General features: G+C 42.7%; 1 protein-coding gene across 1 annotated transcript in view; it reads left to right on the top strand.

The window, feature by feature from the left end:
* The window catches only part of kiaa1549lb (KIAA1549-like b), a 149,578-nt gene extending 142,428 nt beyond the window's left edge, over positions 1-7,150 (top strand). The window contains exon 22 of the mRNA XM_039681654.2: positions 1,148-7,150. Coding sequence (XP_039537588.2) covers positions 1,148-1,423 — 276 coding nt within the window. The 3' untranslated portion in view covers positions 1,424-7,150. The remainder of the gene's footprint in view (positions 1-1,147) is intronic.
* The last annotated feature ends 6,864 nt before the right edge of the window (positions 7,151-14,014 follow it).

A 14,014-nucleotide genomic window follows, 5' to 3' on the forward strand; every position in this document is an offset into this window, starting at 1 on the left:
CCCAGTCCATCAAATACTGAAATCCACGTCCCCTCCGCCTAGAGTCCAAAATACGATTAACCGAATATGTGGTCTCCCCATCTACGAGTTGCGGTGGAGGAGGAGCCGGGGCAGGAGGATTAATTTGAGAATGAAATACGGGTTTAATTTTTGATACATGAAACACGGAATGGACCCTCCTATACGCGGGAGGTAACTTGAGGCGGACTGCGACCAGACTAATGATCTTTATGACAGTAAACGGGCCAATAGATTTGTGCGCACGCTTATTAGAGATGGTGCAAAGAGGAATGTTCATAGTCAAAAGCCACACTTTTTGACCAACGACCTATACGGGAGGCTTTGACCTGTGGCGATCGGCCTTGGTGTGCGCCCCTACCTAGAGTAGAGTCTCACAGGCTCTAGTCCACATGCGGTGACACCTCTGAACAAAGGCTTGAGCAGAGGGAACCGCAACCTCGGATTCCAGATGGGGAAAAATAGGTGGCTGGTAACCTACACTACACTCAAACGGAGATAAGCCCGTGGCTGACACTGGCAGCGTGTTGTGTGCGTACTATGCCATAGACAGTTGTTGGCTCCATGAGGAAGGATTCTTGGAAACCAAACATTGCAAAACTCTCACCAAATCCTGGTTAGCTCTCTTAGTTTGACCATTGCTCTGGGGATGAAACCCAGAGGACAGACTAACCGTCGCCCCCAGTAATCTACAAAACTCTTGCCAAAATTTGGACTCAAACTGGGGTCGCTTGTCGGAAACCATGTCTATCGAGAGGACATGTAACTGAAAGATGTGATCTACATCCATTACTGCTGTCTCCTTAGCTGAAGGTAATTTGAGTAAGGGAATAAAATGGGCCGCCTTCAAGAACCGGTCCACTACAGTTAAAATTACTGGGTTACCCTGGGAGGGTGGGAGGGCGGTAATAAAATCTAGAGCGATATGGGACCAAGGTCTCGAAGGAACCGGCAACAGCTAAAGTAACCCATCTGGAGGTCGATTGGAAGTCTGGTGGTCAATTGGAAGTCTAAGTGTAGAGTTTAGTCAACTGCAGCATAGATCAAGACTCAATAAAAAATAACAATATACCTTTACTGACTGGTTTTAGCACAGGCATCGTTGAATGTTACCTGTTTTCTATTTCAGATGCCCTTACCAGGCTACGCAGAGGCCTTTCCTCACCCTCACTATCCTCAGGGCAGCCCTCTCCTGTGGCACCACCGCCAGGCCATTCAGGGTGGTCCAGACCATCCACCCTCTTCCTCCATTGCAGCGTCCCAGCAGAGTCTAGCAGAGCCTGGAGATGCGATCAGCAATGTCCCTCTCAGCAGCCTTTCCACTTCAACCTTGGTCAAAGCCATCCGTGATGAGGTGGCCAAACTGGCCAAGAAACAAGCTGACATTTTTGAGTTCCAGGTGTAGAACTTCCAATGGATTCATGGACCAGCTGCATTGATAGATTTATAACTTCTGTAAAGATTAGACTTCTAATTTCAATGGACTTAGTCATATTCACTGGATATTTTTTTTCTTTCAAAGAAACACCTGTCTGTTTTCATAACACAATTTGTGTTTCTCTTTGCAGTTGTACTATATATCATTACGTAATTAATTTTTTTTTTGTTTAATGTAGTTTAACATTAATATATGATTAAAGATTTAATTTAATCAGAAAATAAGAAAGTGTACACCATTTTCCCATTTCAGCTTTGTCAGGTTTAATCATAAAACCTGATATGGTAATTAAACATTTACACACTGTCATGTTGTTGATTTTCTGAGCACTAATTAAGATATTTTTAATGCACTCTCATTCTTTTGTCCACGCAACCAACATAGTCAAGCTTAAAAAAAGTACATAAAGACATTCTAAAAGTAATCCATATGAATCAAGCGGTTTAATGCAAGTCTTCTGAAGAGACACTGTTAATTTATTTGGTAAACAGATTTAATTTAAATAAAAATACATACAAATAGCACAGCAAATATGGTCAACAGGTAAAAAAAAAATTAAGAAAAATTTGAGAGATTATTAATATCTTCATTTGTGTTGTTAAGTTTGGAACAATATGAAGGTGTGTAAATGATGAGAGGATTTTCTTTCTGGAGTGAACTATATGAAGGTAAAAGAGTAGCAATACTCGAGAACTTGTACAATAAATATTCGTATGTGAATGCAAACATTGTGAACACTCACAGCTCCGTACGTGAACACTCACAGCTCCGATGTGAAAACCTGTAAAATAAAAATCTGAACTTGAACACTGAGATTTGCACTCAAAGACAATAGTCACAAACCTGTATTCTGAATCTGAAGCTGCAGACAAGCAGTCACAAATGTGTAAAATGCCATTCACAAAGATTCACAAACTGTTGGTCCATTAAGCCTCATTGAGCTTCTTCTTGGGTTTCTATGAGAGGAAAATGCTTGACATACAATTAAACGAGTTGCATTCATATTCTGCTCAATTGCTTTTCTTTATGCTTTATTTATCGTGTTTCCTGAGTTTGGTCTTTTAATACCACTGTCTTAATTTAACATGTTGCATTCATATTCTGTGTTCATCTGTTTTTGTTTTTTGTTTTTTTGTTCTTTTTGTTTTTTCTGTAATATTCATTAATAGTATGGTGTTAACTAAGTTTGATAATATCATTAATTACTTTTAATTAAGCCATGTTATCGTTTCAGAAAATCCGGAGGAGGCAGGTTTTGTGACATCTTCATGTACAATAGAAGTCCCATTTCATTGGCTAGGTGCCGCAAACCAATAAAACGGCTCCTTTGAACACCCCTGCTCCCGCCCCCCTTCCGCTCTCACCGCGACTGAGGGTGTACTCACACTAGTCAGTTTGAACCGTGCCCGAGCGTGTTTGACCACCAAAGCGCGGTTCGTTTGACTAGTGTGTGTGCTCTGAACCGTGCCTGGGCCCTGGCCGCTTGGAAGAGGTAGGCCAGAGCACGGTTCAGTTGGACTCGGGCGTGGTTCGCATGCAGTGTGAGCGCTAACCGTGCTGGAGCACGGAACAGGACGCGTGAAGTTATGGTTTTAGGAACTGTAGTCTGTAATCAAAGCTGCAAAAGTACTTGGTGCACTTCAGCTGGTACCTTGCAAACCTCCTCATACGAGCAGCACGATTACGTGAAAATTTTTGCGCCACTAAGGCGACACATCTGTTTAACAACAGGCTGTGAGAGGGCTGTGGACCACCGTGGACCACCGTGGACCAAACGACACAAAATTATCCACAAATAAAACAGAGCGATGGACTCCATAGTGTTCAGAGAGCGCCGCTCTTCTTGTTTATCCCGAAACCATAATGATGACGTAAGCGTGCTCCGGCACGAATGCTAAAACCCTATGTGAGTGCAGGCCAGAGGGGGAGTGGGGAGGGGGGACAATCGTACTCGGGCCCGGTTCATGTCAACCGTGCCTAGTGTGAGTACACCCTGAGTTACAAGTGCACAAGTTAGTTTTGCATCTCATATATATCTCATATATCGCGAAAAGATTAGCAAAAGTCAAGGCGCGATATTTGAATTTGCAGTGACAGATTCAATAAGTTGCAAGTGCCTAATTGAGGTTGTATTGCGAATGTGAATGTAAGAATACATGCAAATATATTTTAGATGTTTGTGACTGTCATTGTATTTCTGTGAATGGCATTTTACACATTTGTGACTGCTTATCTGCAGATTTAGAATACAGGTTTGTGACTATTATCTGCAAATTTCAACATTCAACTTCAGATTTTTATTTTACAAGTTTTCACTTTGGAGCTGTGACTGTAAATGTTCACATACAAGTATGGATTTTTATTGTACAAGTTCTCAAATTCACATCTACGTGCTCTCAAGTATTGCTACTCTTTTATCTTCATAGAACTATCTCTTTCAATCAGAAACAAATTGACACAACAAATTACAGCATGCAGAACACACATCCTGATTTTGCAGAGTTAGATGTGTTCCTGGGTCAACATACTTTGTTGAAAATTATTTCTGAAAATAATCATAATCATATCCCTACCCCTAAACCTAACCCAACCCATAAGTTATCCCTAAAAAAAATAGAAAAATGATAGGAGAATAATACTGATGCAGAACCCAGGTAACCCTGGTTGTAAGCCTAAACTTGATAGAAACTGTAAACTTGTCCCTTAAATCTGATCAGGTTCAGCAAACAAAACACAATTTGAATCAACAAAGTAATTTTCAAGGCTCAGAACCTGAATGAATTATTTGGAATGCATTGCCACAATTGGGTATAACTGTCACATTGTTGTCTTGAGGTTGTCTACACTGGAATTGTCAAATCCGTATGTCATCTCTCAGATATTATCCAGATTGTTTAAAATTTTATGGAAATTCAATGATATAAAAATTTACTTTATTATTGTTATTATTTTTTATTATTATATTTTTTATTTTTACAAGGGTAAGTGTATTGCTATGGCTAAAAATAATTTAAATGAATTTAGTTCATGTAATAGTCAGATAGCTATAATGAGAACAACCGGCTGGATGGACATTAGCCTGCTTATCGGCTACTTGCCACATAAGTAAATAATAAGACACGGAATATTTCTTGAAATATTTTATTCTTTATATTTTAGTCTTTAAACACAAAGCTTCCACAGAGAGAGCAGTTGCTAGTGCAGCAAGTTCAAACTAGACGGACATTTAACCCTTTCACGTGTACGATCACACCGGTGGGATTAGAACGGTCAGGTCAGCGCTTCACGTCATCAACTGCTAAATTCAAACTTGCTCTCACGCGTTGGCTGGCGACGGACACACTCAGTGCTGTCATATATCATAACTATTGAGTGCTTTCAACCACATAATGTTTATTTTAGGTTTCAGACATTTAAATGCACATATGTATTAGCAAAACAAATGATTTTGAGTTTGTATAATACACACTGATGCCTCTGGAAGTGGCAATGATAATCCTTTCAATTATAATAATGGTGCGTTTACACCGGACGCAAATAGCGCATAGGTGCGAATGATTTCAATGTTAAGTCAATGCAAAGACAAATTTCTTCTCAAAATTCCTGCGGTGAAAGAGGCGTAGAGTGCGGCGCGGTAGATGCGAATACGCCTTATTCACGTGTCAAGTTTGTGCGAATGGCGCGAATTGAGCATCTGTCGCGTTAAACGCGTTACGCGCAAATGATTTAGTCAGTGCTATTTGTGCATTCACGAGTTTGATGCAAATTCGCACCTGCCACCCGAGTTGAAAAATCTGAACTTTGGCATCAATTCGTGCCACGTTAACCAATCAGGTGCCTGCTGCTTGCTCACTAGGTGAAGTATCTGGATGCTTCAATAAATTATTTTAAAATATGACTAAATGCCTGGTGTGGTTCTAATGCACAACAAAGCAAATATTTTATCACTTAAAACTTAATTTCAATATATGAGACATGTTCATTTTGTATTGAATGTTATTTATTCCATATCTAGATTATTTGAAATATTATTATGATGTAAAGACAACCAACGTTCATGTGCATGGACGTGAGAGAGAAAAAAAAATCACAGGACAGGTTAATAACTTTCGAATCCTCGCTCTATTTATCGTCAAAACAAAATGAAATGACAAATTAGATGGATGGAGGTGAGGGTGATCCTCGCTCTGATGCGGGACAACAGGTCATCAAACTGGCCGTGGGACAGGTGGAAGTACCGCTGACAGCGGCCGTTATCCAGGTGCAGCTCCTGGAGCGAGCAAAACTCGCCAAACGGTTCACCTCCGAAGGGTCCGGTGGACACAAATACTGCGACAATGATCCCCACGCCGCTGTTCTGCTCTCCAGAGCAAATACAGAGTGGTGACTCTCTCGATGAATGCTCGATCAACATAAAAAAGATGGCTGCCAACGGGTTTCGATTTTGACGCACTTGATGCGCGTAAATTTCACTTCAAACATTTGTTTTTACGAGCATCAGTTTCACTCTTGATGCGCAAATCTTGATGCTCAAAAAAGTGGTCCAGCGTCAAACTAGACGTGGTAGACGCGAATTTGACGCGCTATTTGCATCCAGTGTGAACGCACAGCAAGACCACACTTTTTATTCATATCAGATACACATTGTGTAAGTAGCTTAACATTTGACCCTATTCTTCTCCCAGTTCAGCGGCCACCTACTTTCATGTATTTCGTGAGAAGTGGAGGAATTGACGTTGTAAATCCAACAGATCCGAAACTAAAATGGCGCCGCCCATTGTGCATACAGCTCAACTATCGCAATCGTTATAAAGATGGTTAAACAACAAAACCCATCCACTTGCACATATTTGACAATCAGAATATCAGTGGTTTATGCTATAGCTAATACATTTGTGAATATTTTTAATAAAAAAGGAAAAAATACATAAAAGCAGATCATCATTCATTCAGCGCTGTGTTGCGGTTGTGCTGTGTCACGTGACAAGCGATGACGCGTCACCATGGAAACATTAAAGTGGCAAGTTCTAAATAACGGTCACCTTAAAGAACTCACGCTGGGGGGTCAGTTAGAATATTTTAAACTTACGTGTGAAAGGGTTAAGAGATATGGTGTACAGTCACATGTTACACAGGATAAGCCTGCATTATCTGTTTTGAGCGGTTTGTTATCTGGAATTATTACATGGCTTTATTTAATTGTAATGTAGAATGCGGTCTTTTATTTCTTGATAAGAGACTGCTCCTAAGTTAAACACACCATTGCCATGAAAAATAAAGCATCGCCATGGACACAGTTCTGTTCACTCTGGAGGATAAACTCCTTTAAACCAATAAACTCCTTTTTAAATCATTATTTTGTGTCAAATTATTGATTTCTTTGGTAAGCAGCCATGTAATAAGCGGGATGATGTAGAGTGAGGCGGTTGTTATAGTGAATACAACCCCAACAGGCTAATCAGGACCCCGACGCCAAACAACCGCCTTGCTCTTCAGCATCCCTTACATAAAATACCGCTGAATGGCGCTGTGCCGTGTAATAAAATAACATAACATAAAATGTAGTATACTAACTTAAAAATATGGGAAAATATAAAACAGAAAATCATATCAATCAATTCACAAGTGATAGTTTTAAAACAAATCCTAATACAATTCAGACAGGAAAATATTTCGCCTGCATTAGCTTTGTAACATGTCAAAAATCTAAACTAGGCCAACTGAGGGTGATGATCCGCATTGGACACTTCCCATGTAGACACATTTGTGAGGACCTTTCTCAGGGCAGAGCCTTTATTTAACTTGAGGCAAACAAAAATGAGGAAATGAAGAGTTCCCTTTCGTAGTCACTCCAAGTTACGTCGGATGACGGAGAATGGGGGTTTCGCCTAGAAAGCCAATCCTCTTCGAGTATTAAAAAACGAGCCAATGGCAAAGAAATGGCATGGGTCTGCGGAATTTGCATAGCGTATCCCCACCTCACCTCGTGAGTATAACCTCGTGAGGAAGCGGACGCAACCGCAGTATGTTTTTGCTTCGGAGCCAAGAGAACTTCTTTACTCCACAAGCCACACAATCTGAGTTTACTACTGTGACTCACCTCTTCAAGACGAGCGAACTCTCTGGTGTTGGTGTGACGGCGGTATCCAGCGAGTTTCACATTGCCTGCGATCAGAGCAGTGGTCTGCCAGTGTGTGTGTCTCTCCCTGGTCGCTTCAACATCCGCAGGTTTTCTCCTCTCACTAAAAGAGTGTGCGCGCGGCACGTCTTTTTAAAGACGATCTGCCCGTATATTTCTGAGTGCGGTATTCTGATAGATTCAGCTGATGGGCGCGAGCGCTGTTTGACGTGTTTGGGCTTTGATCACGCTCAGACAGCGCTCGTGGGTGTGTCACGTTCTCTAAGTGAGAACGTGACTATCGCAATGTATAACGGTCAAGACGGTAAGTCTCCTTATCCACAACCCGAACTATTTTCTCCACGTGAGATAATACTTCGACTGGTGGCCAGGGTGATCAAAGACGTCAGGTCTGGAACTAAACCGACAAAAATTCCTCAGTCCAGGCTGATGATTGGTTTTTGGGGGTGGCAAACCCAAATCCTTTCTACCCGGATGTGCATGAAGACTGCTCAGCGGCCTCTTCCGCCTTCTCTGCCCTCGTAGAGGCCGCAGTCTAGGGTACACTGGGGTTCCCCCTGTGGAGTGTTCCGTGGCAACACTTATGTGTCCCCACAGCACCTCCACCTGGCGTGGCAACACTAAGCACCCCTCCAATGCCGTAGATTCTTGTCTACTCCGGTGACGGGGACCTATAGAGCTGCGGGGCAGGCTGCCACCTCACTGTGTGTTATTGCCATCGTTTGGGTGTGCAGTGACATGCACGAGGGTAGGGCTGATTCAGGGCTCATCCTTGAGCTGCCTGCCATCACCGACTTTGCTCTACGAGCGACGAAGGTGACCGCATGCTCCCTAAGTCAGGTGATGTCCACAGGCGTGGTCAGACATTTCTGGGTTAACCTGGTTGATGTGCGCAAGGCTGAGGCAACCAGTTTACTCAACTTCCCCATATCCCAGGCTGGCCTCTTCGGCGGCGCGGTCGAGAACTCTGCCCAACAGTTCTCGGCCGCCCAGAAGTGGACTGTGGCTTTTGTCTGACCCTGCGGCTTTCTGCTGCCAACTAGCCGCCGGCTCAGACACCTCAGTCCGCTTGCCGCCGAATGCGCCCTCCTGCGACTTCCGCCCCCTCCCTTCCGGCCCCAGCAGCACCGGGCCGTGCCATGGAGGTGGTCACAGGGAGGCGCCCCTGCCCGTACCAGCCCTGCAGCCCTGCTGCGGCACTCCGGTTACGGGCAGCTGAGATATGGCTTGCAGTTATTTCAGGGAGTGGTCGCAGCCCCACTCCTTCCCCTGGTGGTGGGCTGGGGGAGAATTTTTTCTTCAAAGAGCTGCATTCCATCTCTGAGCACACAGAGCAGGATGGCTGTGTGCAACGCCCCCGTGCCTCGCCACTCTCGTCCTCCCCGGTCTCTGAGGGTGCGGATGGCAGTGTGTATTGTCTCCGGACCACGCCACTCTCCCTCCCCTCTATCGCCAGACCCCCGTGGAACCCTGGACCTTCCCTGGTCTCCTTTGTCGGGGCGTGGAACCTGATCGTGCACTCGCGCAGGGTTGCTATGCCACCCTCACCTGTGCCGGTCTCTCCGCCCCGCTGCCCCTCCGGGGGGACGCCTGTGGCTCGGATGTTTCCACGCGTACTTTCATGTCTCCATTTTACCTCGACACAGACTGTTTCTCAGTTTGAGGAGAAACGGTCCCTCGTGCATGCCCTCCCTTTCGAGGGACAGGCATATCAGTACGCGGTTCTCCCATTCGGGTTGGCTCTGTCTCCTCGTGTATTTAGGAGGTCGAAGGTCGTCGAGGCAGCCCTTGTTCCCCTTTGCGAACACGGGGTTCGCGTCCTGAACTATCTCGATGATTGGCTGATCTTAGCACACTCTCGAGATCAGGTCTGTGAACACAGAGATCTTGTTCTCTGGCACCTAGCCCGTCTGGGCCTTCGGGTCAACTGGGAGAAGAGCAAACTTTGCCTCGTGCAGAAGATCTCTTTTTTCGGTATGGAGACAGACTCGGTCGCCATGTCCACGTAGCTTACGAGTGAGCGCGCACACTCACTGCTGACTTGTCTTCGACAGAGGGCAAGAGTGCAGTTCCACTGAAACTTTTTCAGAGGCACCTGGGCCATATGGCATCCGCAGCAGATTGCTTAATATGAGACCGCTTCAGCTGTGGCTTCGCGATCGAGTCCCGCGGTGGCCATGGCATCGCGGCACGCTCAGAGTTCCAGTAACTCCGACCTGCCGTCAGACCTTCATCCCATGGACGAACCTCAGCTTCTTACAGGGCCGAAGTTCCCCTACAGCGTGTTTCCAGGCATGTTGTTGTCTCCACAGATGCCTCTGCCACGGGTTGGGGTGCCATGTGCAATGGACATGCAGCCGTGGGTTCCTGGACAGGACCCCAGCTCCTTATGCATGTCGATTGCCTCGAGTTGCTGGCAGTACGCCTTGCCCTGCACCACTTCCATGCGTGGTTTTGGGGTCAACACGTACTAGTTCGTTCAGAAAATACCGCAGGGTGGTCTACGGTCGCGCTGGGTGTTGCATCTCGCACGCCACCTCCTCTTATGGAGTCAGAAGCACCTGAGGTCCTTCGTGCTATTTACATTCCAGGAGAGCAGAACCTGGCAGCCGACGAGCTGTCACGGATCCGTCCAATCTCTTGTGAATGGCGACTCCATCCCCAGTCGGTCCAGCTGATATGGGATCAGTTCGGGGATGCACAGATAGATCTGTTCGCCTCCCACGACTCATCCCATTATGCCCTGTATTACTCTCTGACCGAGGGTATGCTCGGCACAGACGCCTTGGCGCACAGCTGGCCGCGGGGCCTACGCAAGTATGCGTTTCCCCCAGTGAGCCTTCTCGCATGGACTCAAGGAGCAAGATCAAGGAGGACAAGGAGCAGGTCATTTTGGTCACTCCATATTGGCCCACCAAGACCTGGTTCTCCGAACTGATACTCCTCGCAACAGCACCTCCTTGGCCAATCCTCTGTTCAGTCTCGGCTCCTCAGCGAAGACATACTGTGGTTGTGTCCGCTTCCTCCTTTTATACTCACGAGGTGAGGCGGGAATACGCCATGCAAATGCCGCAGACCCATGGCATTTCTTTGCCATTGGCTCATTTTTTAATACTCAAAGAGGATTGACTTTCTAGGCGAAACCCCCATTCTCCGTCATGCGATGTAACGTCTCCGTTTCCTACTCAGGGAACGAGGGTTACATACATAACCGAGACGGCAGAAATACAGTCTGTTCAAAATATATAATGTGCATAAACAACTTTAGAATATACTGTTCTTAAAAATTAGATGTTAACTACATCCAATACTACTAAGTGGTTTAAGCATCTGTGTCTGTTCAGACAGGGGCCTCACAGTCTCATTTTCATTCCACAAATTGCAACATTAATGGAATGTTCTATGCTTTAATAAGTAAATATAACAATATACCCTTATGAAATGTGTTAAAGGTGCTATTTTGGGTGAAAGTGAATGAAAGAGCTTTATAACAAAGTAAAACTTTTTTTGTATTTATCTCGTTGTTTGTTGGACATAAGGGCTTTCTTTATTGTAACAGACTGCATTTTAAGTAGACAAGTATTTTATTCATATACTGACACAATTTATCTATTTCCTTTAAAGTGACTTTTTATTAGTTTATGAGTCAGATATTCATAGATCAAAATTCCACATAATGGAATTGATTTGACTGTAACTTTAACACTCACTTCACCCATGTCTCTTCTACATACATGTCTAAAACATTTGCCGGAAGTTTGAAGATACATCACTGTAACATCTAAAGAAAAATCCAGTATTTTCATTGCCAACATGGGTCTGAATGTAGCCCACATTATCTTCCCAAATAAAACTATAAGCAATTAATTATTCATTAGCTTGAGCATGCTGTATGTACCCTGAAGTGGCTAAAGAAAACCAGAGTGTTTGACAATTTTGTGTATTTATTGTATGTACAGTAAATTGAGTTTTATAGGACATACTGTCCCCACAACAGCTGTATATCACAGCTGAAGCGGCAATACGATGCATTATACTTGTATTACATACACTTAAAGTAATTTTTTTTACTATAATTCTAACATTCTCTGCCAAACGTTTCTTCAACTAACAACATTTAAATGTTTAAAATGTGGTTCATTTTGTTAAAAAATGTATAAATTTTGATTAGTTTGAGGCAGCTTCAAGCTTATAAAGTTTACTTTATAAAGTTTACTTACTTTCTTAAACATTTTTTAAAACATATTAACAAGTTAGTTACAGGCAATTCTAATCACAGTAAGATCTGAGAGCCCGATCTCATGAAAGTGCGTATCTATACCACGAATTTAATTTCTTGTGTCATTTGCACGCCAAAAATAATTTTTGCGTGTATAAGATACGCAGTTTTCGCGTGCATATGATACGCAATATTTGGCATGTAATTTGCACGCACTCCCCACCCCCATCCCCCTAAACCTACCCAAGTGATTTACAGTGCGTAGCATATGCACGCAAAAACATTTTTTGGCATATAAATAATACGGGAAATTAAATTTGTGGTACAGATACGCACTTTCATGATATCGTGTTGGAGCTGATGGTCACACTCAAATCCTGTTTGAATTTCACTTTTGTCAAAGTAACTTTTTTAAATTCATTTGCATTTATTTGAATTTGTTAATTTAAGCATTATAAAATCAACATTCTTATGTTATTCTGATTTGGAACCACATTTCTAATAAAGCACTCTAAGTGTGTTTCAGTCATTAAAAAGTGTGTTTGAGTAATTTTTGATTAAACAATTTGCAATAAAAAGATAACAGAATGAACATGATTCTTTTTTTATTTAATTTTATTTTGTTTCCAGCATCTGTTTCTTTGGTTCAGGAATTGTCAATTCATTGTAATTGTGTGATGTATCATAATCTACGATCGATCATTGTAAGGTATTTTAAGGCGGTGGTTTACTGCTTTTTTTCTTTGCATAGTTGTGTTTATGGGGTGCAATATAGCATGTATTCGTGGTTTTTCTTTTTTTTAAAGTCGAGCAGAACCTCACCACACATGGCTCTTACAAAACGTTTCTAAACGGTAATTTGCCTATATATTTTTTTAGCTTTATGCACATTTGTTTTACACAATAGCATTGAACTGAATGGCTATTACAGTACATACACAAACAGCGTGCTTTGGTTTACGTTTTTGATCAAATCGAAAAATAATGTCATAAAGTATATATACATTTGAAAAATACATGAAAAATACATTCATAAAATGAGTACATATACAAATTCAGGTCCAAAATGTTTGTACGCGTTTGTCGTAGACACAGAATAGCATAACTAAGTGGATAAAGCCAGAGCTGGCATTTGATAAAACTAAAACACAAGGCTACATCTGAAAATTATACATGCAAATACATTTAAAATGATTAAGTCTTAGCCTACTTACAGGTTGTGGCCCAACAACTGCTGCGTCTGGTTTTAAAGTTGGAACTGCTTCATGTTTTAGTAACAGTTTCTTGTTGAATCCGGTGTTGAATAGGCTTTATGTCGAGCGTCACGTGACCAAAGCGGAAAACAGGTCTCATCGCATCCGTTTGTCAGAGAAAGTGTTAACGGCCGTGAGACCTGACTACGATATCTATGGATTTTTAAGGTAATCAGCTAACCTACCTAGTTCACTTTGCTATTGCCGTTTTATTCCATTTTAAATATCTAAACGTTACTGTGAAGAAGAAAAAATATAAAATGTTTAAATATCAATCTGCACATGTGAGGGACATTGGTTATGCTAATCTTTGCTTGCTCCTTTTAAGTTATCTTGAGTAAAACCGCAAAAAATTTCATGAAGCACATTCAAAAGATCTGGACCGGAAGCGATGCGACCTGTTTCACAGAATACGGAAGTAAGTTGTGCATAGAGCCTATTCGTTGAGATTCTGGAAGCTGTCTTCCGTAAATGCGCTGCACAGAGAGCTGAATTATGATCGTCATTTTCAGGAACATAATGAAACATAAATTGTATTTATTTTTGACAAACTACAGCATCTGTGGGAAGCCTGAATAAAGAAGACCTGACAGCTGGGTGAACATAATACACTCAACGAGCGGCAGAAATATGGCCATGACCTTTTTGGCATATTCCGGGGGGAGGGTTGATGTAAATGTGTGGGTTAGTGACGTCTAAAACCCAGCTGTTGTCCCAATAGCGTCGTTTTTGTAGGCATTAAACTTCCTGATATTTTAAAGACGATATCTCTGCTTAAATTGAACTTTCAGCGCTGCAACTTTGCAGATACTGTTCATGCACCAACAGAAACATTACACACTATTTAAAATGAAAAAAGTGAAATCGCAATCAACCCCCCCCTTTAAGTTTATAGCGCAGTTGCAAGGTTGAGTTTAAAATTTTAGACAAAAGTGACCCAATAATGT

This window comes from Pimephales promelas, chromosome 10, assembly GCF_988280905.1.
Source record: "Pimephales promelas chromosome 10, fPimPro1.hap1.1, whole genome shotgun sequence".
NCBI lineage: Eukaryota > Metazoa > Chordata > Actinopteri > Cypriniformes > Leuciscidae > Pimephales > Pimephales promelas.